Genomic DNA, 27,537 nt, shown 5'->3' on the forward strand with positions numbered 1-27,537 from the left:
AATAATTTATATATTACTTAATAAATACTGTTTTCAATGCAATCAGCAATACTATCAGCTCATAGGCCAATCATAAAAAATTATATCCTTTTAACACATAATTTAATAATAATATATATTATAATATACTAGTAATAAATATACATGTACTAATACTATCAACAATTGCCTGTATAACAAAATTATTGACAATTATTTTTTTTTGATTTGATTTAATAGGAAAAATTTGTTAACATTGAAAACTATATGAATTTCATTAGCATTTAATCAACAACAACAAAAAACATAAACATTAATTATATTTTTATTAAAAATAAAACATTATAATTAGATTATTTTTAAATTTATTTATAACACTAAATGCATTTAATGCTCATATATTTTTCTAACAAAAAAAATTAATATAAAATTATTATTTATTTTAAAAAAAAATATTATTAGTGTTGTTAATATAGATTTGTTTTAATTAAAATAATAATAAAAATGCCCGGGTACGATTGTAGCCGATTTGTTGGTTCAACAAAACAACAATTAGATGAACTCCTATGCGGCATATGTCGGGAAATTGTATGCCAACCGATAGTCGTCCAGTGCTGTCAACAATTGTTTTGTACGGACTGTATAAAGGAATGGTTAGACAAACAGACTACCTGTCCGTATGATCGCAAACAGTTAACTAGCGAACAGTTAACTTTGCCGCCCAGGTATTTAAGGTTTTAAATTTTGGTTGTTTTTTTGTTTTATGTATTATATATATATATATATATATGTATTTGTTGTTTAGTATTTTATTATTAATGACCCCTAATAGGAACCCCCCCCCCTTATAGTCTACCTGTCCCTCTAATACCTATCAATTTAATCAATTAATAAAAATTTCAAACAACTTATTACATGTCATAAGTGTTATAAAATATTAGACTAATAAAAAAATTGTTATCAAATTAACTAATATATATATATATATATATATATATATATATATATACAGTAATAATAGCATATAAATTGTATTGTTAAAAATTATATTCAATTTATTATTATTATTATTATTAAGTATAAATTAATACATTATTAGATATAACTATAAGTCCAATGGCCAGTCTATTGTATAAATTATTTTAGTATTTAATTAAAAAAAATTACAATAAAAAACGTACAATTATTAAATTAACATTTTTTAAAACTAAATATCTTATATATATATATTATGCATAAAGCAATCAATAATGTTATAGCACCCGGTGGGGTGGGGTGGGGGGGGGGTTAGAAACTTATATTTCAATAGATGAAATAGTTTTTTACATTAAAATGTTATAATTATTTTTTAAATTTTTTAAATTTTTTAAATTTTTGTTTTATTTATTAAACAAACAAAAAATATTCTAGAATTTTAGTGAATTTGTTGTCAAATTTGAAAATCAAATGCGATTTCTCAGACAAAGGCTGTCCACTGGTAACCACTGTCCAACTGTTGGCCGAACACACGGCTAACTGTCCCTATAATGTACAACAATGTCGCCGATGTCTGTCCAACTATACTACCGGTGCTCAACAACCGTCTGAACACAACTGTCTGAAATCGATGACCGAATTGAATCATAAAACTAATGCCGAAATAAATATATTGATGAATATTATTGAAAATCTATCGAAATGTAATTTACGGGAAATTACTGATAATGAGGTAAATTTAATTTAATTTAATTAATTAATATAAAAATTGATTAAATTAACTAATTAATTAATTAAAAAACTAAATTAACCAATTAATAATTAAAAAAATAGATTAAATTAACTAATTAATAATTTAAAAATAGATTTAATTAATTAATTAATTAAAAAACAATTAACTAATTAATTAATTAACAAATTAATAAATTAACAAATTAATTAATTAAAAAACTAAATTAAACAATTAATTTATTAAAAAACTAAATTAACTAATTAATTAATTTCAAAAAAAATAAATTAACTAATTAGTTTATAATATTACACTTAATTAATACTAAAAATAAAAATAAAAATTAATTGTTTATTTCTTATTTTAAAAAAAATATTATTACTATTTAGCTAAGTGACGATGTTATTCTAGCCAATCATATTATTCAAAAGAAATTGAGAAAACTTATGGGAACTTTGGGAACAGTCGGGAAATTGTTGGAACTTATTGATGGACGTGTATTAAAGCTAATATGCGATGATGTTATGATGGCCGCTTGGGGTACACTATGGAATATTACTGGTAACTTACCTAGTACAGTATATATAATTTTATATAGTTTTTTTTAAATATATTTTTTTAAAAAACAAAATATTTTTAACTAGATGAAAATGAATCTAATTGTCAACGATTTATAACAAACAATGGCCTGGATAATTTTCTAGCATGTAGACAATCGTTTCCAGATAATCAGGGTAATATTTTCAACAACAATAAAAAACAAAACTATTTGTATATAAATAAATACAATATTTTTTTAAAAAAAATATATAATAATTTGTTGGTTGTTGTAAATATTTTTATTAACTAAATTTATATATATATATATAAAATATTTTTTTTGTAAATTTAATAGACTTATTATCCCGAATGATGGGTGTGTTGGCCAATGTGGCCGAAAGTAGAAAACTTCGACCAAAATTGTTGACCGAAAACTATTTGGACATATTTTTGCAACTATTGGCCACTAATACTACTACTACTACTACTACTACTACTACTACTACTAGTAGTAGTAGTAGTAGTAGTAATAGTAGTAGTGATGGTATGGATATTAGTATCAGTTTTATGTCAGCCAGTATACTATCAAATATTGGTATTATATATTTTTATTTATTTTAATATTTTAATACATAATAATAATTATTATTATAAAACAGTTAGTGATGACCCGGGTGTTTGGTCACAACATTTACCTGTAAACTATGACCGCGATCATATTGTCTATAAACTGGACCGGGCTATTGGCCAATGGAAAATCAATACCAATAAGCAATTAGTGAATTACAAGTTTGTTGTTTAAACAGTATTATTATTTTTTATCAATAATAATAATAATAATATTTTAATAAATTATTAATTTTATAAATTACTAGTTCATTGGCACCCATAATAAGTCTATTGAAAGATAGTGTACCCAATGATGCCAAGTATTGGCCGGTTTGGACATTGGCTAACTTGACTAGAATTAAATGTATAGTTTTTTTAGTTAAGCAAAAAATAATTTAAATTATTATTAATAATATATATATATATATATATATATATAGATTTAATTAATAATTTTTTTATTTAATTTAGCCAAAAAATATTGTCCAATGCTATTACGTGACGGTGGAGTTAGACTATTGAGGAAACTGTCAGTTAATAAATCATTGTCAATACATATCCGTGATTTATCCCGACTAACACTCTATCAATACTATAAATACCGGGAATCCCAGTCATTGTCCGATTTGGAGGATTCATCCGATATGGATATACCCGTAGAGTTTGGTCTATACTTTAAACAACATGAGTCCGATGATGATAATGATAGTGATGAGGACAGCAGTGATGATAATAATGATAATTAAGTTAATGTTAATAATTTTAAATATTATTTTTTATATATATATATATAAAGTTTTTAATTACTAATTATATAAATGTTTTTTTTGCTAATCATATAAGTATTTGTAAAGTTATATATTTATATCAAATATTAATGATTGATTAGTTGGTAATATTTACTTTTTTTTATTAAACTTGATTACATTTTGTTTAAACAATATTTTTAAAGTATATTTGATATTTTTTTTTAAAAAAATTTAATTAAACTGTAATTTTATACATAAAACTAATTAAATTATTTACAATATAATCTTAAAATATTAATATTAGTGATATCTCAGCACATATATATTTTTTATATAATTAAATATTATTAAAAATAATTATTTAGATAATATAGTTAACTAAAATAAAGTTAAAGTTTTTTTATTATTATTTTTTTACTAATCATATGTTTTTTATTACTGAAATTTATTTTATAGAAAATATTTATATATAAACAACATTTTAAAAAAATATTTAATATTTTACAAACAAACAAAAAAATCTAATTAAACTGTAATTTTAAACATAAAACTAAATAAATTATTTACATTATAATCTTTAAAATATTAATTATAGGTTTTATGGTTTTTGCGATTATATTTTTTATAAATATTTTATAATTAATATAATTAATTAATTAATTAAGTTTTTTATATACATAATAATAATAAACAATAATTTATTTGTATTTTTTAAAATATATATACAGTATATTTATCTTTATTATAACAAAACTAACAAATATTTGTTTGATTTTAAAAATAGACTAACATTTAAACTATTATATAAAATATTTTGTTTTAGATTTTATTTGTTGTGATTATATCATATTTACAAATATTTATTTTTCTTAACAGCAATTAAATTTTTTTCGACCTATATTTTGTTGTCTCCTATTATTATCTCCTAAGACGACTGTCCCGGCGGTCGAAATGGATATATCTGTTAGCAATTGTTCCCGGCTTTTGGTCACCATATGGTTATCGCAAATAATATCGACTAATCTATCAAACACTTTGTCGACATTGATATTATGTTTGACTGATGTTTCATAGAAATCCAGTTTCAACTTATCGGCCAATTGTCGGCCCATTTCATAGCTGATCACCCGTTGCTTCGGCTGCTGTTTATGTTGGTTATCATCATAATCACCACTGATATCACATTTATTGCCAACCAGTACTACCTGTGCCCTATCGGGTGCATTATCACTGAATAATTGAAGCCATTGTTCAATCATATCAAACGACTCTTGATCTGACACGTCATACATTAGTAGACAACCGGCCGCTTCACGAAACAATGAACTGATAAGCGTACGGAACCTTTCCCTGACCGGCCGTATCCCAGATCTGCAAACGTATTATACGTTTGTTGTTGTTGTCTGACTTTTGTCGGATAATTGTTTTTAATGTCAAATCCATGCCTATAGTAGGCATAGTATGTTCATAGAACAGGTGGTCAACGTATCGGTAGATAAATCCTGACTTTCCGACTAACATATTGCCGATTATTGAAATTAATAAATCATTGCCAATACATATAAGACATTTATCGCGACTAACACTCTATCAATATAAAAAATATCGGGAATCGGATTCACTGTCCGATTTGGAGGACTCATCCGATATGGATATACCCGTAGAGTTTGGTCTATACTTTAAACAACATGAGTCCGATGATGATAGTGATAGTGATGAGGACAGTAATGATTATAATGATAATTAAGTTAATGTTAATAATTATATTTATATATTTACTAATCATTTAAGTTTATTTTGTTGTTGAATAAAATTAAATTTTATATATAAACAACAATTTTTAAAAATTATATTTGATATTTTTTAAAACAAAAATCTAATTAAACTGTAATTTTTAAACATAATACTAAATAAATGATTTAAATTATAATCTTAAAATAATAAATATTAGGTGAAATGTTTTTTAACAATTAAATTTTTTATTATATTTCAATATTATAATTAATATAATTAAAATAAAGTTGTTATTATTATTATTAATTAATAAAATTTAATTAAATATATAAGACTAAAAATTTTAAAATAAATAAATATTTATTAAAAACTATTGTTTACAAATCTATCGTATGATCGATCGGTCGATGCAATTGTCATATGGTTTTGTTGTATCCAAAGGTTACAGGTTTTTAGTTATTGAACTAAATATTCAACAATAATTACTTATTATTATTATTATTATTTATTATATAATATATTTTATACAAATAATTTTTTTAATATAAATATCGTACATACCATTAGTTAACTTATAAGTATATAATCAATAATACTGTATGTCATACTGTATTAAATAAAACATTTTTAAAAAAATTATAATAATATTATTAAATAAAATATTTTCAACTAAAACAAAATTATATACTGTCCTAAAAATAACAAATTATAAACAGTTAAAATTGATAATTACTATACAATAAAAGTATAGATTTATAAGGTATAAAAGTTATTAAAAAAAGTCATAAATTATTACTATTTTTTAAATAATGCAATAATTATTATTAAATTTATGATAAAATATACAAATAGGGTAGAGGGGTGAGTGTTATCATAAGGAATACACTTAGGTTTACGTTTGCGATTTCCTTAAGTTAAGTATAGAGTAGCGTTACTACAAAATATTTTGATTTACGCAAACGTAACTCTTTTTTGTAGTGATAATAATACAGTGTTTTATTAAATTAAGTATAAATATTTTAAACTATAAAATAAACATTATTATCAATGTTAAAGTATAGCTAAAGTTGGGTTAAAGCTATCCTAACTTTACACCTAACTCTAGCACTAACTTGTTTTCTTAACACACTTTTCACCTAAAAACCAGTTTTGTATAATTAAGTCCTCTCCTAACTTACCCGTAAACCTAACTTGCTAAAATATTTTATAACACAGGATTTCACTTAAGTGAGGAGTTAAGTGCACGCAAGTTACGAATCTTAGTTGATAACACGCCGCCCAGAATCCTGTCTACTATACCCAACAAACATTACAATTTTTAGAAAAATAATTTATTAAAAACTTTATTAAAATTTTTTGATGATAAATAAAATTTAATTAATTTTTATTAAAAAAAACTGTTAACAACTTATATTATATTAATTTATATTCATACTATATATATATATATATATATATACTGTTTTGACTTTAATATCTGTATATAAATTAATGTAAAATACTAACAATGCTATAAAGTCTAACTTTATAAATTGACAAAATCACTAAAAGGGTTGCCAACTATGTAGGTGTTTAGAGTAAAAAAATAATGTAATGCAAAATAAATTTAAATGTATTATTAATATAATATATTAATATAGATGAGAAAAATAATATAAAAAATATAATAATTTATAAATAAAATTAAATAAATTGTTTTATATTATAAAAATTAATATTAAACATTTAAATAACTTGTAAATACAAATTAATTTTAATAATATCTCTACAATTATATAATTTTGAAATGTTTATGTTTTTCATAATTTTACAAACATGAAAATAAAAATATTCATGATTTTTAAAAATTAAATTAAAAATACTTAAAAATTTATTAACTAATATGTATAATAAACAAAGTTTATGACCAGCTATATATTTTAATATAATTTTAAAATATATAAATTAACTTTGGATAACATTAGTTTTTTTATTTATAATTTTCAATAATATACTTTATATGTTATATTATCTTATTGTTATTTATATTACTTAATGTAAATTTTATTTATTAAATTTCTAATTTATTTTTTTTAAATTTATTGTATTTTTGTTTTATTTAATAAAAAACTATATATTTATATGTTTTCGTTTTTTTTTGTACATTTGGTAATCCTACTTGTGATGTCACACTATTATCGGTACCTATACTAATTAGTTTCCATTAAATTAATATCCATACCTACTGTACTGGCGGCTGATATTTTGAACATTCAGTTCAGTGTATCGGTAGATAAATGCCGACACTTTCCGACCGATGAATTACAGATTACCACTAATTTCAATAATAAGTAATAGCTGTTTAGGTCACAACTCTCCCGTCAATAGTCTTATCCTGTATACTACGGCCAATAATTTTCGGTGTTTTTGCGGTAACCGGTATTGTTGTTGTTGTTGATGATGTCCTCCTGTTTTGTTGCCGGCGGCGGACAGGTTCGGGTGATTGAGTATTGTTACCCTTGAATTTGAACATTTAGTTTATATTTAGTACATATAATAATGTTGTTAAACTTTTCAGTTAAAATAAACAGTTATTTTATTTATAACCATTAAGTAAATTAATTTTAAAAATAATTATATTCAATACAATGATATTAATACTTAATAATATATTAATAAATGTTTAGAAAATTAATAATTAATAATTACTATGAACTAAAAATTTTAGTGTTAATGTTTTATAATAATTTAATCTATTTTTAAATATAAATAGAGTATTTTTATAAATGTAATTAAACTAAAATAATAAAAATATTTTTGGTGTAATTTCTAAATATTATAGTATTGTAAAATAAAATAAAAATCTTTTAATTTAGAGTTTAAACATCAAAATATCTAATTAAATAATAATAATTATCTGAAATTAGAATATTAAATAATATTAATTAAGGAAATTAATAAACAGTTATTTTATTTAATCTATTTATTATTGATAATTAATAATAAATTATTTTACTTCTAGATATAAATAACTATTAAATTTTTAACTATTTAATAAACAATAATACTAAAATAATTAGATTATAATATATAATGTACAAACAGTAATACAACATAATTCAATTAAAATTAACATAAAATTATCAAAATATTTTTTATTAAAATATGCTAAGTCTAACAAGTTAAATAATTTATATATTTAAAATTTTATAAAAAAAATAAAAAATATAATTTAAGTATCTTATCTTATAAAAATAAATTAAGTAAATATATAACAAAGTCTGCATTGAATCATTACAAACAGCAGTTAATATTTTATTTAATTGTAAATATAATTAATTATTGAGAAAAATAAATTATTGCAAAAAACTATTGATTAAATTTTTGTTATATTTATAACAAATAAACTAATGTCTAATATAAGTATAATAATATATAGTATAAGTGCAAATCAGATATCTATTATTATAAATATATTAATAATTTCAATTGTTATTCAATTAATTTTATTAAAATAAATATAATAATTGTTAATAATGAAATTCATTAATCAATAACTAAGACAATTGGTTATTATTATAAAAATACTTAAATCGAATCATTAAAAAATGATAATAAAATGATATATATAAACGGCTAACTTTATAGAATAAAAAATTAGTTTATTTTTTTAAAATAAAGTATGGAAGACAACATTCATAAAATCAATTTGTTTGCTAAAGCAAATGCTGATTATGAATATGATTGTAATTTTAAAGTAAAATATCTTGAACCGTTAACATTGTTATACTATTATGAAAATGAAAACTATTATTATTGTCAATCTCGTTTAACAAAAAAAGAAGGTTATATACCGATTGATAAGTGCGATGTACAAAACGAAAATCAACTCAATCAAGCTTATCAAGATCATCAAGCTCAACAAACTCATCAAGCTCTATCATCATTCATAATGCCTGATCAAAATAATTATAATAAACAGATATCATTACACAGAAAATCGCTATCAATTGATTCAGTTGATACTTTTTCTACAGTATCAGATGATTCAAACTATGAAAACGATAGAAACAATCGTTGGAGAGAGAGAGAGAGAGAGCAATTGAATATTCCGAAATTTTCAGCATCGCCAGATAAAATGCATATCTATAACTGGATTGTCTTGTACGAACGATTTGTTAAAACCGATTCGAAAAGAGTTGATGAGCTACAATATTATGTCGAAGGCACTAGACTGAGAACATGGATAGTACAAGAATTCTATTCGACAAAACGACAATACGATTGGGAAACTGTTCGCGAAAAGTTATTGTATGAATTTGGTGGAAACGAACGACCAATTGTTTTAAGCTGTTAATTATTTATATAATTCTCAATTTGATTCAGTTGAAAATTATTACAGAACCAAAAGTTGCCTATCTGAATCAAAACAAAAACTAACACAAGCAGATATCGTATCGTTGTTGATACAGGGTATGCCGCAACACATTCAGCCATACTTCAAAATAGCACTTGGTAAACAATGCCATGATCCAGGTAGATGGTTTGATTGTGCATTGGAAATTGAAAAGTATACCCAGTTGTCAGGTAAAACAGTAAAATTTGCTGGAAAACAACATATAAAAATATTGACAACTCCATCGTTATTAAGAAAGAAACCATTTTTATCGAGTAATACAAATTTATCGCAAATAACTTACAGTAATAATAATAATAATAATAATGATTTCTAAATATATAAATCTTAACCATAAATTATCATAATTTTAAAAATGATTGAATTTTTTCAATATTTGATACTATTATAAAATTTATAAAAAAAATTATATTTAAATAAAACAATTGCTTTTTAGAAATAACTTAATAACAAATATAATAAATATAACAGTAATACATATTTTTATTTTATTTATATATATATAATCTTAAATACTAAACTATTATTTAATATTTTTTTGTTTTTGACTTATTTATCTCATTATATATATACTTACTATGTAGGTGCAATAATTTCAAATATATTTATTTTATAAAAATTTATCTAATATTAAAATTATAAAATAATAATACAGTTATTTTAATAATATAGATTTATTTTACTTTCTAATATGTATTTTGTAAGCAATAATAAATATTGATATATCAAATAAATGATAATTATTAATACTTTTTATAGTTATAATATGAGAAAGAGAGAGAGAGAGAGAGAGAGAGAGAGAGAGAGAGAGAGAGAGAGAGAGAGAGAGAGAGATAATAATAAACTACTTAGAAAATAATTATTAAATAAATCAATAATTTCATATCATAGACATGTATATAGAAATATATTTTTTATTTATTAATAATTAATTTACAATAATTATTAGTTTTTATTATACATATTATTTAATTTATTAATATATATATAAATAATACATACCTACCATTTAAAATACTTTTTTTTAAAAATATGTTTGCAATTAAACTGTACTATATTATTATATAAATATTATTAAGACATAATAAAGTTTATATAAATTTTATAAATATTTAATAACGTAATGCACACACACACACACACATAGAAAAAAATAATGATAAAAAAATATTTAAAAACATTTATTTTAAACAAACAAAATAATATTATTTAATATTGATAATTTTAATCTATCTATTTTCAAAAAAAATTGAAGTTTTGTTTTCTGAAATCTATACGAGCCTTTTGTGTGTGTGTATGTATGTGTGTGTGTGTGTGTGTGTGTGTGTGTGTGTGTGTGTGTGTGTGTGTGTGTGTGTGTGTGTGTGTCTGTAGCATTTCATTTTGCAAATTCTGACTTCAGATTCGGTTAGAGGACTATTAATAATCTATTGAAAAGTTGTATTAAAATTTTCTCTTCGGGAACATAGAAAAAATGGCGGCCAAAATAAAAAAATTTTAAGAAAATTTTTTTTAAGTATAGATTTGAATAAAGCATCAAAAACAAGCATAAGAAATATGCATTAAAATTTTGATATCTCTTCGAGAACATAGAGAAAATGGCGGATAAAGTAAAAAATTTAGGTAAAAATTTTGACGTTTAGATTATCGTTTATATAGAGCATCAAGAATACTATATAATAAATCAGCATTATTTTTTATTTATTCAAAAAATGGCGGCAAATGTATAAACAAAATTTTAGGAAATTTTTAACGTTTAGAATTGTATAGATAACCAAAAATAATGTATAATATATCAAAATTAATTTATTATTTAAAAGTATCATACTGTCATACTGAGTCATTTGATACCCTACATGACTATAGTTGAGTATATTTTGACTTTATCATATTATATGTATTATACTATATAGCCGCTATAATTATACAAACTAATGGTTTTCAATGATAATCAAGTTTTTTTCTGAAAATGCTTTTTAGCATTCTTAACTGGTTTAGTATTATAAAAGATAATATAAAATAAGAAAATATGTTTATGAAAAATATTATATTATGCCATTAATACTACAAAAATTAAATAAATTGATAATTACTATGCAATAAAATACGTGATATATATACAGTATATTATAAAACAGATATTATTTAAATGATATAAAAATTTATAGTCTATACCAAACAAATAATTCAAGTAATTTAATAATAACTATTATGCTATAAAAAAAATATATACACGCATTTAATATTTTGTTTATTGTTTAAATTAATATGAGTTAATAACTATAAAATAATTTTTTAAAAAATTTTTAAGTTAGTTAAAAGTTAAAAATTCAATGCCCGGATACGATTGTAAACGATTTGTTGATAAAACACAAAAACAACAATTAGATGAACTAATGTGCGGTATATGTAAGTCAATTGTATGCCAACCGATAGTCGTCCAGTGCTGTCAACAAGCATTTTGTACGGACTGTATAAAGGAATGGTTAGTCAAACAGACTACCTGTCCCTACGATCGCAAACAGTTAACTATCGAACAGCTAAGTTCACCGCCCAGGTAATGGTCACCGACTGTTTATTATGTATTAAATGGATATACTATATATATATAATTAATTAATTTTTAAGTATTATCAATAACCTGTTCACTATCTACCTGTTCCCTGTCTACCTGTCCCTTATTACTACCTTATTATAGTAAATCGCTATGAAATTAGTAATAATGGCAAACAATAAAGTTTAATAAAATACTTGACTTTATTACATAAACAAAACTAAAAAATAGTATCAATTTATTATACAATTATTATAAATATAATAGCATTTTTAATTGCATAGTGTTTAAAGTTATATATTTAATTTTTTTTAATTATTATTATTTATTAAATTTATTGATAATTAAAAAGCTAATGGTTTAATCTACTATTTAAATAATTTGATAAGTTTATTAATTTAATGATTTTTTTACCATTAAAAACATACAGTATAATTATTAAATTAAAAATTTTTAAATTAGTATTTATATATATATATATATATATATATATATATATATATAAAGCTCATCAAATAATTTTATAGCACCCATGATAGAGGGGGGTATATGTTTCAATAGATTTTAAATAGTTTAAATTTTTAAATAATTTTTTTAAATATATTTTTTATTTAAAAAATAAAATATTATATAGAATTTTAGTGAATTTGTTGTCAAATTTGAAAATCAAATGCGATTTCTGGGACAAAGGTTGTCCAGTGATAACCACTGTTCAACAGTTGACGGAACATACGGCTAACTGTCCCCATAATGTACAACAATGTCCCCAATGTCTGTGCAACTATACTACCGGTGCTCGACAACCGTTTGAACACAACTGTCTGAAATCGATGACCGAATTGAATCATAAAACTAATGCCGAAATATTAATGTTAATGAATATTATGGAAAATCTATCGCAATGTAATTTACGGGAAACTTTCGACGATGATGAGGTAAAATATAATGTAATTAATTAATTAATTTTTTTTATAAAAAAAAATATTACACTTAATTATTACTGGGAGGGTGGTGTGGTTGAAACAAACATAAAAATTAACTGTCTATTTTTCCAACAACAACAAAAAAATCAAACAAATCTATTTAGTTTAGTGATAACGATATACTAGTAATCAATTATTTTCTCAAAATAAAATTGAGAAAATTTATGGGAACTTTGGGAATAGTTAGCAAATTGTTGCATCTAATTGATAGACGTGTACTACAGCTCCTATGCGATGATGTTATGCTAACAGCTTGGAGTATACTATGGAATATTACAGGTAATTTAACTAATATATAATTTTTATATATATTTATAGTTTTTTTTAAATATATTTTTTTTATAAAAAAAAATATTTTTTATAGATAAAGATCTAGTATATATATATAAATTATATATTTTTGTTAATAAAAAATAATCTATAAATTTAATTATAATATACTATAAAATTATATATATATATATATTGGAAAATATTTTATTTATATATTTTTTTTTTAAAAAATAGATGAAAATAAATCTAATTGTCAACAATTTATAACAAACAATGGCCTGGATAATTTTCTAGCATGTAGACAATCGTTTTCAGATAATCAGGGTAATTTTTTTTATAAAAAAAATAAATTCTACAGCTTATGTATATAAATATAAAAATACAGTATTTTTAAAAAATTTTGTTATTATTTTAAATATTATACACATATAACACCCTAAATAAAAAGTTAATAATATTTACAACAAAAATAAAAATAATGTATTTATATGATAGTAATAGAGTTATATTACTATCATATAAATACATTGTTTTCATTTTTGTTGTAAATATTATTAGCTTTTTATTTATACAGGTAATTGTAAATAATAATATAAAATACTGTATATATATATATTTGATTGTAAATTTTAATAGACTTAATATCCCGAATGATGGGTGTATTGGCCAATGTAGCCGAATGTAGTCAACTTCGATCAAAATTATTAACCGAAAACTATTTGGACATATTTTTGCAACTATTGGCCACTAGTAGTGATGGTATGGATATTGGTATCAGTTTTATGTCAGCCGGTATACTAACAAATATTGGTATAATTTTTTATTTTTATAGTTATATATATATATACTGTATATATATAAATGAAAAACATTTTTAATTAGTGATATTATTATTATCATTAACCAGTTAGTGATGGTCCCGATGTTTGGTCACAACAATTACCTGTAAACTATGGACGCGATCATATTGTCTATCAATTGTACCTGGCTATTGGCCAATGGAAAATCAATACCAATAAACAATTGATGAATTACAAGTCAATTAATTATTATTATTATTATTATTACAGTATATTATAATAATTATTAATATTTCTATTACTAATTAAATTAATAGTTCATTGGTTCCCATAATAAGTCTATTGAAAGATAGTGTACCCAATGATGCCAAGTATTGGCCGGTTTGGACATTGGCTAACTTGACTAGAATTAAAGGTAAGGGTTTTTTTAGTTAATAATAATAATAATTGTAGTTTAACTATATATTATTCAAATATATTTACCTAATTAATTATTATATTTATTTATATATATATATATATATAATTAGCCAACAAATATTGTCCGATGCTATTACATGATAAAGGTGTCAAACAATTGCGAAAACTTGCAGTTAATAAATCATTGTCAATACATATCCGTGATTTATCCCGACTAACACTCTATCAATACTATAAATATCGTGAATCCCAGTCATTGTCCGATTTGGAGGATTCATCCGATATGGATATACCCGTAGAGTTTGGTCTATACTTTAAACAACATGAGTCCGATGATGATAGTGATAGTGATGAGGACAGCAGTGATGATAATAATGATAATTAAGTTGATATTAAAAATTTGATATTAAATTTTTTTTTTGAAATAATAATTATATATTTTTACTAATGATATTAGTTTTAGTTACTAAAGTTTTTTTTTAAATCAAATTTATATCAAATATTAACTAATAACTTTGATAATATTTACTTTATTAACCATGATTATTATTATTTTTTATTTAAACAACATTTTTAAAGTATATTTGATATTTATACGAAAAAAAACTCTAATTTAAACTGAAATCTTATACATAAACTAAATAAATTATTTACATTATAATCTTTAAAATATTAATATTAGCAAATTATTATTATTTAATAAAATTATCTAAAAAACAGTTTATATTAAAATACAGTTTATATATATATACATATATACTATATTTATCTTATATTACCAGTAATTTATTTAATAAAATATGTGTGTTTACAGTACTATAAATATTCTGTTTATTTTTAAAAAGTTTATTTTAAATGATAAAAATAAGTTTTCAAAATTTTTAATAATACAAATTTTTTCGATAAATAAAATTTAATTAATTTAAATATATATAACTATATTTAACTTATTAGTTTTAGAAAACCATTAGCAACTAATATATATATATATATATATATATATATATATATAGATTACTAGTATATATATAGTGAAAATATATATATAGTTATAATAATTATCTAATAATACTAATAATATTAGATGTTATTACTATTATTATTATTTTTAATAAATATATAACAATACAGTAATTAGAATTGAACCTTGAAAAGTTGATAATGTTTATTTTTTTAAAATTTAACAATTATTAATTAATTATTTACAACATGATGATTTTTTCGGCTTTTATTATCGCTATTATTATTATTATTATTATTATTATTATTAATACTTAAGATTATAGTCTCTGTTAGCAATTGTGTGGTCAAACTTGTTGTCATCAGTTTTGCCAATATATCGGCCAACATATCATCACATATCAGATCGACTAACCTATCAAACACATTGTCGACATTGATATTATCTTTGGCTGACGTCTCATAGAAATCCAGTTCCAACTTATCGGCCAATTGTTGGCCCATTTCATAGCTGATCACCCGATGCTGCTTCGGCTGGTGGTATTGTCGGTGTTGGCTATCATTATCATCATAACCATCACCACCACCACTGATATCACATTTATTGCCAACCAGTACTACCGGTGCTCCGTCGGGTGCAATATTTCTGAATACTTCCAACCATTGTTCAATACACTGAAACGATTGTCTATCGGAAACGTCATACATTAGTAGACAACCGTTTGCTTTACGAAAGTATGAACTGATAAGCGTACGGAAGCTGTCCTGACCGGCCATATCCCAGATCTCCAAACGTAATCGTCTATTGAGACCGTCGTCCACCAGCTGTCTGTCGATTGTTTTGACTCTTAAATCTACACCTACTGTAGGAATCGTAGTACATATGTTGAACGTGTAGTCAGTGTATCGGTAGATAAATGCCGACTTTCCGACTGACGAATTGCCGATTACCAGTAGTTTCAATGATAAGTCATAGTCGTTGTCGTCCGCAGAGTTGTTGGTCACAACTCCTCTATCGGATGTTTGACCGGTCGGTGCTGTTAGTGATGATGTCCTCTGATTTTCTTGTGATTGCCGTCGACGGCGGTCAGGTTCGGCCGATTTATTAGGATAGTCCTAAAATTAAAAAAAAAATTATGTTATTATTCAAAAATTTTTAGTTTTTATATTATAGATATAATATATAATTATAATATTTAATTAATAATTTACAATATATATTATATAATAGTATATAAATAATAATAATAATAATAATACATACCATTTAAAAATACTAAAAAATATATTTTTTTATAATTAAATACTATTATTATTATAATTATATAAATATTTTTTTGGGCAAATAAAGTAATATATATTAATTACTGCTAACAATTAAAAAATATATTTAATATATTGATAATTTTAATCATAAGTTTTATTTCATTAAATATATTAAGTTATATACTAATATATATTACAATATGTGAAACATGCAAAATACTGGTTTAAATGCAAACAGAAAATTACTTATTATTATTATAATATTATTATTAAAATCAATAAAAATAATAATAGTAATAATATATTTTTTATCCGTTACTTTAACTTCTCAAATATTATTATTATTATTATTATTATTATTATATCATATAATTTATATGATATACAGTATGTGATAAACTTTTAGCTTTTCATGTATAAATAAATGTTAATGTAATTAAATATATAATAATAAATATAATATTTATAAAGTTTTAAAATTAATTAATATTTAAATATTAACAAAAATTATTAATAAGTATAATAAATTGAAATTATTTAATCTTAATTTTAATTATGAATATAAGTTTTTTATGTTAAAATTCAATATATATAAAAAAATAATTAGTAAATAAATAATAATTAACTTATAATTTTTTTATTTAAATCAATAATTTAATTAAAAAATTAATTTTGTTGTTGCATCAATATTTTTTTATATATAGTTATAAATGTAATTTAATATGTATAGACAAAAATATCATATCTATTGAATAACTTATAAAATTATTGGGATATGAAACTGAAAAATATTTCTATATAAATAAAAATGTTTACAATTTATTATATATGATATTGAAAAATATATTAAATTTATTCAAATTCAAACTGTGATAAAAGATAACATAATATATAAAAAATAAATATCATATTATTATTATTATATCATATAATTTATATGACATACTGTATGTGAAAACTTTTAGCATTTAAAGTATAAATAAATGTTAATGTAATTTAATATATAATAATATTTATAAAGTTTTAAAATTAGTTAATATTAAAAATATTAACAAAAATATGAATAATAAGGAAAATTAATTGAAATTATTTGATGTTGATTTTAATTATGAATATAAGTTAAAATTCAATTTATAAAAAAATCTTAATTAATCATAATTAATTAATAATAAGTAACTTATAATTTATTTAAATAAATAATTTAATTAAATAATTAATATTGTTGTTGCATCAATATTATTTTTTATTAAATATATAGTTATTTAATGTAATTTAATATGAATAGACTAAAAAATATAATATCTATTAAATGACTGATAAAATTATGGGATATGAAACTGAAAAATATTTCTATATAAATAAAATTATATAAAACATTTATTTGTTTTAAAAATGTTTACAATATATTATTATATATGATATTTAAAAATATATTCAAAAATTCAAACTGTGATAAATGATAACATAAATATCATATTATTATTATTACTGTAAATTGTAATTATTACAAAACACTACATTCATATTGTATTATATGATTTACTGTATAATGTTTTTTTTGTTGATAAATAATACTGTAATAACTAATTACATAATAATTTAATTTATTTTTGAAAAATATTAAATACTAACTATAAGACTACAAAAAAAATAATATCAATATATATATATATGTGTATTACAATAATATATATAAATTTATCAATAAACAAAAAATACACATAAATGCTTTTAATTATGTTTCATATAATTATAAATTATAATTTTTTTTGTTATTTAACAAGCACATTTTAAACATTATTGAACAATTTGTGATAAAGTAATATATAAAAAAAAATAATAATAATAATAATAATAATAATAATAATAATAATAATAATAATAATAATAATAATAATAATAATAATAATAATAATAATAATAATAATAATAATAATAATAATAATAATAATAATAATAATAATAATAATAATAATAATAATAATAATAATAATAATAATAATAATAATAATAATAATAATAATAATAATAATAATAATAATAATAATAAAAGGAGGCACAGTGGTGTAGTGGTTAGTGTGTAGGGCTATGTAGTGTAATGGAGAGTAAGATCTATAGTTCGAGCCCCGATGTGGTAAAGCAATTTTTCTGAGAAAAAAAAATTGTTTTAACTGTGCTTCCCGTCCCTGCCCAACCAACGCTGTTTAGGACGGCCAACTTAAGTAGTATGGGGAAAACGGGGTGCTAAGTGAGGACGAGTTTCTGCCCGACCCCGGGTATCGGTACTTCGGTATCGGTACCCACCTGGGGGTACCCGCAAGGGTGCCCCCACCCGGGGGTGCCTGTAAAAAGGTGCCCCCACCCCGAAGAGACGTCCGCAAGGATGTCTCTTCACCCTTCGAGTAGTTACTCGTCCTCACACGCAATGGCCACTTTTGTTTCAAAAAATAAAAATCCTATTTCAACAAACACATGTTAGTGGTGAGAAATGGGTGGCAATAGACACATGTTAGTGTTGAGCTTATTCTAGGGACTGGGACCCCGTAAAAAGGCCAAAAACAAATATATATATAATTATGATTACACGTAGTCGAAGGAATAACGGGGGGTGTTCGGGAGGTACCCTCTCAAATAAATCCCGCGTTCAGCAGGTAGGCATTGACTGCAGTTCGTTAAGTATGCATCATATCCCACGCAGTGATGTGCTATGCGGGCAAAGCTGTGATGTAATGCGACCGCAGACTAGTCAACAAAATCAGACTAACCTCCAAAATGTTTCAGTTCAAGCTGGTTCTCAGCGACAACTGACCAATTTGGTTGAAAAATCGCAAAAGCGCATGAAATGGACACATGAGATGAATACCTTGATAATGCGCGAATACTACAGATCAACTCGACTCGAAACAAATATGACTGATTACAGAAACCAAATTTACTTAGCATTCAAACAGAAATATCCAGAACTAAATGTAACGGAACAAAGGATTGCAGACCAGCGGCGATTCTTAGCAAAGAATAATAAAATATCCCCAATAGAATTACAAGAAATCAAACAGCAAGTGGCACATGAACTATCATTAAATGAAACAACTGAATTAAATACCACAGTAGAAGTAGTGCCAGAAATGGAAGAGACACCTACAACAACAAATAACAGAATCAATACAAATGATGAAATAAATAGAATAACAGCAGAAAATGAACTAAAAACTACTTTAGAACAATATAAAGACTTTGAAATAGAACTCAGACCTAAGTTACCAAAAATAAAAAGTGGCGTAAAAACAAGATCTACAATAATAACAATTAATGATATACTTAAAGATTACATCGAAGATAACATGTCGTTGAGCACAATTAATACAATAACATACTGTGCAGCAGTAGCAGTATCGAGACTCTTAGGCTACAAAATACAACACATGTCAACTACAAAACCAAATCAAGAAAATATAATACTTAAATGGCAAAAGCGAATAGAGACACGTATAGAAGGGAAAAGACAAGTAATAGGAAGAATAACGCAAGTGTTAAATGGAAACAAATCAAAAAGACTTAACCAATCATTAAAAGATATATACCGATTATTACAGACAAAACCTGGAAAACCTGAATTTGAAGCTATTATCCGCAATTACAACGACACATTAAAACAAACAGTTCAAGCACTATCACAAAGAATCAGAAGATATAAACAACAAAGCGAAAGACGAAAACAAAATACAATGTTCTATAATAACGAAAAAATGTTCTATAGAAATCAAAACAAAATAAATTCAAGCAATATTAACCATACTCCACAAATAGATGAAATAGAAAACTACTGGAAAGAAATCTGGAGTAACCCAAAGGAATATAAAGAATCTAATTGGATAAATGATATTGAAGATGAAAATAAAGAAATACCACATATGACTTCAGTAAATATAATTAAAGATGACTTAACCGAAGCTCTCAAGAAATCCCACAATTGGAAAAGCCCAGGACAAGACAAAATACAAAACTTCTGGTACAAACACTTTACAACAGTACATCAACCAATGGCAATAGCAATGGATAAAATAATACAAACAGGACAAACCGATGACTTCCTCACTTCCGGAATAACATATCTACTCCCAAAAACAGAAAATACATCAGATCCCAGCAAATATAGACCCATCACTTGCCTAACAACAATGTATAAAATCCTAACATCCATAATATCAACAAAAATATATAATCATTTAAGTAACAACAACATAATAGCTGAAGAACAAAAAGGCTGTATAAAACACTCAATGGGCTGTAAAGAGCAATTAACAATAGACAATATTATAACAATAAGAGCTCGTCAAAAACATAGAAATCTTGAAATGGCATACATAGATTATAAGAAAGCATTCGATTCAGTCCCACATAAATGGTTATTAAGAGTGTTAAAACTATATAAAATTGACAACACACTGATAAACACATTAGAAAATATGATGAAAAAATGGAAAACTAAATTGTGTGTCAATACAAATAATGGAACAAAAATAAGTACAGAAATCAAAATAAATAGAGGAATATTTCAAGGAGATTCACTCAGTCCTCTGTGGTTCTGCTTAGCCATAAACCCACTGTCATCACTACTTAAAAAGCTAAAAGGCGTAAATCTAAAATCAAGTGATACAAAATATAATCTAACACATCTACTATATATGGACGACTTAAAACTATACGCCGAAAAAGAATCAGATTTAAATGCAATGCTAAAAACAACAGAAACTTTCTCCAATGATATAAATATGGAATTTGGATTAGATAAATGTGCTATAATGAAACTGAAAAGAGGAGTCTATTCTGAAAGAAATCAATACGAAACTGAAAATGGATATATAAAGGCACTAGAAAATGGAGATATATATAAGTACTTAGGAATTAAGCAAATGCATAAATCCAAAATGACAGAAGTTAAAGAAGAAATAAAGAAAACTTTAAACCAAAGAATAACAAAAATACTAAAATCTCAACTAAACTCAAACAACAAATTCAAAGCAATAAACACTTGGGCTATACCTGTACTGACATACTCGTTCGGAATAATAAAATGGAGTAAAACAGAACTTGAGACAATTGAAAGACATATAAGGCGACAACTTACAATGTTTGGACTACACCACCCTAGAAGTTCTGTAGCACGACTATGTGTTAGTAGAAAACATGGGGGTAGAGGGTTACTAAACATTGTAAGCCTTGAAGCCAAACAGCGAGAATTGCTGAGAAAATACCATCAACAAAAATGCAATGTCTCAGAGCTCCACAAAATAACATCAACACTCGATTACAACTACACACCTCTAAATCTCAGCAATAATGAACATCAAATAGAAATACAAAATGAAAAAGAGAGGATTAACACATGGGCCTCAAAAGAACTTCACGGAAGATACCGGGCAGAACTCAACCAAACACACGTAGACGAAGAAATGTCTACAAAATGGTTGAAGTACGCTGGTCTTCATGGAGAGACAGAGGGGTTCATGATGGCAATACAAGATCGAGTGATTCCGACACGAAACCATCAGAAATACATCCAAAAGCTAAATATACCAACAGACAAGTGCAGGATGTGTCATATGGAGTCCGAAACAATAGAACATATACTAAATGGGTGTAAAGTACTCACAAACACCGAGTACCTAAGCCGTCACAACCAAGTAGCCAAAATCATACATCAGGAATTGGCAATAAGATTCGGACTAATTAAAGAACCATTACCATATAGATACGAGCCACAAAGTGTAATGGAAAGCAACAGAGCCAAGCTCTACTGGGATAAAGAAATAAGAACAGATAAGACTGTGGCCCACAACCGCCCAGATATAGTACTAGTAGACAAACATCAAGATAAGGCGTACATAATAGACATAGCGGTCCCACTAACACACAAACTACAGGACACGCATAGTGAGAAACGCCGAAAATATACAGACTTGGCCTATGAGATCAATAAGATGTGGCGCATTAAGAAAGTTGAAATCATACCTATAATCCTGTCATCAATGGCCGTAATACCGAAAAATCTGGCCCTAAGTTTGGAATCACTGGAAATCAGAAAAACTAAGATCTATGAAATACAAAAAGCAGTAATACTTCAGAGTTGTAGAACAGTCAGAAAAGTACTAGACTTGAGTTGAGTCTAACCAGTCGTGTCTCTGCCACCAAAAAGTGGCCGACACAACTGTGATCACACCGGAACAACCGTGATATACAAAGATAATAATAATAATAATAATAATAATAATAATAATAATAATAATAATAATAATAATATAATAATAATAATAATAAAGAGGAGGCACAGTGGTGTAGTGGTTAGTGTGTAGGGCTATGTAGTGTAATGGAGAGTAAGATCTATAGTTCGAGCCCCGATGTGGTAAAGCAATTTTTCTGAGAAAAAAAAATTGTTTTAACTGTGCTTCCCGTCCCTGCCCAACCAACGCTGTTTAGGACGGCCAACTTAAGTAGTATGGGGAAAGCGGGGTGCTAAGTGAGGACGAGTTTCTGCCCGACCCGGGTATCGGTACTTCGGTATCGGTGCCCACCTGGGAGTACCCGCAAGGGTGCTCCCACCCGGGGGTGCCTGTAAAAAGGTGCCCCCACCCCGAAGGGATGTCCGCAAGGATGTCCCTTCACCCTTCGAGTAGTTACTCGTCCTCACACGCAATGGCCACTTTTGTTTCAAAAAAATAAAAATCCTATTTCAACAAACATGTTAGTGGTGAGAAATGGGTGGCAATAGACACATGTTAGTGTTGAGCTTTCTCTAGGGACCGGGACCCCGTAAAAAGGCCACAAAAATATATAAATATGATTACACGTAGTCGTAGGAATAACGGGGGGTGTTCGGGAGGTACCCTCTCAAATAAATCCCGCGTTCAGCAGGTAGGCATTGACTGCAGTTCGTTAAGTATGCATCATATCCCACGCAGTGATGTGCTATGCGGGCAAAGCTGTGATGTAATGCGACCGCAGACTAGTCAACAAAATCAGACTAACCTCCAAAATGTTTCAGTTCAAGCTGGTTCTCAGCAACAACTGACCAATTTGGTTGACAAATCGCAAAAGCGCATGAGATGGACACATGAGATGAATACCTTGATAATGCGCGAATACTACAGATCAACTCGACTCGAATCAAATATGACTGATTACAGAAACCAAATATACTTAGCATTCAAACAAAAATATCCAGAACTAAATGTAACGGAACAAAGGATTGCAGACCAACGGCGATTCTTAGCAAAGAATAATAAAATATCCCCGATTGAATTACAAGAAATCAAACAACAAGTGGCACATGAACTATCATTAAATGAAACAACTGAATTAAATATTACAGTAGAAGTAGTGCCAGAAATAGAAGAGACACCTACAACAACAGATAACAGAAACAATACAAATGATGAAACAAACAGAATAACAGCAGAAAATGAACTAAAAACATCTTTAGAACAATATAAAGACTTTGAAATAGAATTCAGACCTAAATTACCAAAAATAAGAAGTGGCATTAAAACAAGATCTACTATAATAACAATAAATGATATACTTAAAGATTACATCGAAGAAAATATGTCGTTGAGCGCAATTAATACAATAACGTATTGTGCAGCAGTAGCAGTATCGAGACTCTTAGGCTACAAAATAGATCCCATGTCAACAACAAAACCAAATCAAGAAAATGTAATACCTAAATGGCAAAGCGAATAGAGACACGAATCGAAGGGAAAAGAAAAATAATTGGAAGAATAACGCAAGTGTTAAATGGAAACAAATCAAAAAGAATTAACCAATCATTAAAAGATATATACAGATCATTACAGACAAAACCTGGAAATCCTGAATTTGAATCCATAATCCGAAATTACAACGACACATTAAAACAAACAGTTCAAGCACTATCACAAAGAATCAGAAGATATAAACAACAAAGCGAAAGACGAAAACAAAATACAATGTTCTATAATAACGAAAAAATGTTCTATAGAAATCAAAATAAAATAAATTCAAGCAATATTAACAATACATCACAAATAGATGAAATAGAAAACTACTGGAAAGAAATCTGGAGTAACCCAAAGGAATATAAAGAATCAAATTGGATAAATGATATTGTAGATGAAAATAAAGAAATACCACATATGACTTCAGTAAATATAATTAAAGATGACTTAACCGAAGCCCTCAAGAAATCCCACAATTGGAAAAGCCCAGGACAAGACAAAATACAAAACTTCTGGTACAAACACTTTACAACAGTACATCAACCAATGGCAATAGCAATGGATAAAATAATACAAACAGGACAAACCGATGACTTCCTCACTTCTGGAATAACATATCTACTCCCAAAAACAGAAAATACATCAGATCCCAGTAAATATAGACCCATCACTTGCCTAACAACAATGTATAAAATCTTAACATCCATAATATCAACAAAAATATATAATCATTTAAGCAACAACAACATAATAGCTGAAGAACAAAAAGGCTGTATAAAACACTCTATGGGCTGTAAAGAGCAATTAACAATAGACAATATCATAACAATAAGAGCTCGTCAAAAACATAGAAATCTTGAAATGGCATACATAGACTATAAGAAAGCATTCGATTCAGTCCCTCATAAATGGTTATTAAGAGTGTTAAAACTATATAAAATTGACAACACACTGATAAACACATTAGAAAATATGATGAAAAAATGGAATACTAAATTGTGTGTCAATACAAATAATGGAACAAAAATAAGTACAGAAATAAAAATAAATAGAGGAATATTTCAAGGAGATTCACTCAGTCCTCTGTGGTTCTGCTTAGCCATAAACCCACTGTCATCATTACTTAAAAAGCTAAAAGGCGTAAATCTAAAATCAAGTGATACAAAATATAATCTAACACATCTACTATATATGGACGACTTAAAACTATATGCCGAAAAAGAATCTGATTTAAATGCAATGCTAAAAACAACAGAAACTTTCTCCAATGATATAAATATGGAATTCGGATTAGATAAATGTGCTATAATGAAACTGAAAAGAGGAGTCTATTCTGAAAGAAATCAATACGAAACTGAAAATGGATATATAAAGGCACTAGAAAATGGAGATATATATAAGTACTTAGGAATTAAGCAAATGCATAAATCTAAAATGACAGAAGTTAAAGAAGAAATAAAGAAAACATTAAACCAAAGAATAATAAAAATACTAAAATCTCAACTAAACTCAAACAACAAATTCAAAGCCATAAACACTTGGGCTATACCTGTACTGACATACTCGTTCGGAATAATAAAATGGAGTAAAACAGAACTTGAGACCATTGAAAGACATATAAGGCGACAACTTACAATGTTTGGACTACACCACCCTAGAAGTTCTGTAGCACGACTGTGTGTTAGTAGAAAGCATGGGGGTAGAGGGTTACTAAACATTGTAAGCCTTGAAGCCAAACAGCGAGAATTGCTGAGAAAATACCATCAACAAAAATGCAATGTCTCAGAGCTCCACAAAATAACAGCAACACTTGATAACAACTACACACCTCTAAATCTCAGCAATAATGAACATCAAATAGAAATACAAAATGAAAAAGAGAGGATTAACACATGGGCCTCAAAAGAACTCCACGGTAGATACAGAGCAGAACTCAACCAAACACACGTAGACGAAGAAATGTCTACAAAATGGTTGAAGTACGCCGGTCTTCATGGAGAGACAGAGGGGTTCATGATGGCAATACAAGATCGAGTGATTCCGACACGAAACCATCAGAAATACATCCAAAAGCTAAATATACCAACAGACAAGTGCAGGATGTGTCATATGGAGTCAGAAACAATAGAACATATACTAAATGGGTGTAAAGTACTCACAAACACCGAGTACCTAAGCCGTCACAACCAAGTAGCCAAAATCATACATCAGGAATTGGCAATAAGATTCGGACTAATCAAAGAACCATTACCATACTATAGATACGAGCCACAAGGTGTAATGGAAAGCAACAGAGCCAAGCTCTACTGGGATAAGGAAATAAGAACAGATAAGACTGTGGCCCACAACCGCCCAGATATAGTACTAGTAGACAAACATCAAGATAAGGCGTACATAATAGACATAGCGGTCCCACTAACACACAAACTACAGGACACGCATAGTGAGAAACGCCGAAAATATACAGACTTGGCCTATGAGATCAATAAGATGTGGCGCATTAAGAAAGTTGAAATCATACCTATAATCCTGTCATCAATGGCCGTAATACCGAAAAATCTGGCCTTAAGTTTGGAATCACTGGAAATCAGAAAAACTAAGATCTATGAAATGCAAAAAGCAGTGATACTTCAGAGTTGTAGAACAGTCAGAAAAGTACTAGACTTGAGTTGAGTCTAACCAGTCGTGTCTCTGCCACCAAAAGTGGCCGACACAACTGTGATCACACCGGAACAACCGTGATATACAAAAATAATAATAATAATAATAATAATAATAATAATAATAATAATAATAATAATAGTGTATTTTTGTG

The 27,537-nt window shown here is 25.6% G+C and overlaps 5 protein-coding genes across 5 annotated transcripts; 2 read left to right on the forward strand and 3 right to left on the reverse strand.

The window, feature by feature from the left end:
• Positions 1-481: 481 nt before the first annotated feature.
• On the forward strand, positions 482-3,579 carry LOC128951556 (protein zyg-11 homolog A-like). Its single transcript, XM_054296803.1, has 6 exons — positions 482-704; positions 1,390-1,687; positions 2,074-2,245; positions 2,329-2,418; positions 2,580-2,686; positions 3,448-3,579. Exons 1-6 carry the CDS (start codon positions 484-486, stop codon positions 3,577-3,579), a joined length of 1,020 nt encoding a protein of 339 aa, XP_054152778.1. The 5' UTR covers positions 482-483.
• An 872-nt stretch (positions 3,580-4,451) lies between these two features.
• LOC128951557 (ras-related protein Rab-3-like) lies at positions 4,452-4,874 on the reverse strand. The gene has a single exon (XM_054296804.1). It carries the CDS (start codon positions 4,872-4,874, stop codon positions 4,452-4,454), a length of 423 nt encoding a protein of 140 aa, XP_054152779.1.
• Positions 4,875-4,893: 19 nt separating this feature from the next.
• On the reverse strand, positions 4,894-7,828 carry LOC128951559 (uncharacterized). The gene is made up of 2 exons (XM_054296805.1): positions 7,670-7,828; positions 4,894-5,169 (listed from the first exon to the last, which is right to left on the reverse strand). The coding sequence occupies exons 1-2, from the start codon at positions 7,826-7,828 to the stop codon at positions 4,894-4,896; spliced, it is 435 nt and encodes a 144-aa protein (XP_054152780.1).
• Positions 7,829-11,984: 4,156 nt separating this feature from the next.
• On the forward strand, positions 11,985-15,159 carry LOC128952155 (protein zer-1 homolog). The gene is made up of 8 exons (XM_054297499.1): positions 11,985-12,269; positions 12,901-13,201; positions 13,354-13,528; positions 13,757-13,846; positions 14,159-14,332; positions 14,430-14,559; positions 14,640-14,737; positions 14,853-15,159. The coding sequence occupies exons 1-8, from the start codon at positions 12,046-12,048 to the stop codon at positions 15,125-15,127; spliced, it is 1,467 nt and encodes a 488-aa protein (XP_054153474.1). The 5' UTR covers positions 11,985-12,045; the 3' UTR covers positions 15,128-15,159.
• A 777-nt stretch (positions 15,160-15,936) lies between these two features.
• On the reverse strand, positions 15,937-18,492 carry LOC128951560 (ras-related protein Rab-3-like). The gene is made up of 2 exons (XM_054296806.1): positions 18,487-18,492; positions 15,937-16,818 (listed from the first exon to the last, which is right to left on the reverse strand). Exons 1-2 carry the CDS (start codon positions 18,490-18,492, stop codon positions 15,937-15,939), a joined length of 888 nt encoding a protein of 295 aa, XP_054152781.1.
• Between the last annotated feature and the right edge of the window lie 9,045 nt (positions 18,493-27,537).

The sequence above is a fragment of the Oppia nitens genome, unplaced genomic scaffold (genome assembly GCF_028296485.1).
Source record: "Oppia nitens isolate AA-2021 unplaced genomic scaffold, nextdenovo-longstitch-racon4-pilon3 scaffold1_pilon_pilon_pilon, whole genome shotgun sequence".
NCBI classification, from domain to species: Eukaryota; Metazoa; Arthropoda; class Arachnida; order Sarcoptiformes; family Oppiidae; genus Oppia; species Oppia nitens.

Bases quoted from the DNA above. Each gene is read 5' to 3' on its own strand.
- LOC128952155 (XM_054297499.1), top strand. From the start codon at position 12,046: ATGCCCGGATACGATTGTAAACGATTTGTTGATAAAACACAAAAACAA. The intron at 13,529-13,756 runs GTAATTTAACTA...TTTAAAAAATAG, and splicing joins TATACTATGGAATATTACAG to ATGAAAATAAATCTAATTGT. The intron at 14,560-14,639 runs GTCAATTAATTA...TTAAATTAATAG, and splicing joins AAACAATTGATGAATTACAA to TTCATTGGTTCCCATAATAA.
- LOC128951557 (XM_054296804.1), bottom strand. From the start codon at position 4,874: ATGTATGACGTGTCAGATCAAGAGTCGTTTGATATGATTGAACAATGG.
- LOC128951556 (XM_054296803.1), top strand. From the start codon at position 484: ATGCCCGGGTACGATTGTAGCCGATTTGTTGGTTCAACAAAACAACAA. The intron at 2,246-2,328 runs GTAACTTACCTA...ATTTTTAACTAG, and splicing joins TACACTATGGAATATTACTG to ATGAAAATGAATCTAATTGT. The intron at 2,687-3,447 runs GCCACTAATACT...CGGGAATCCCAG, and splicing joins ACATATTTTTGCAACTATTG to TCATTGTCCGATTTGGAGGA.
- LOC128951559 (XM_054296805.1), bottom strand. From the start codon at position 7,828: ATGTTCAAATTCAAGGGTAACAATACTCAATCACCCGAACCTGTCCGC. The intron at 5,170-7,669 runs GTTGTGACCTAA...TTATATTGATAG, and splicing joins ATAAGACTATTGACGGGAGA to AGTGTTAGTCGCGATAAATG.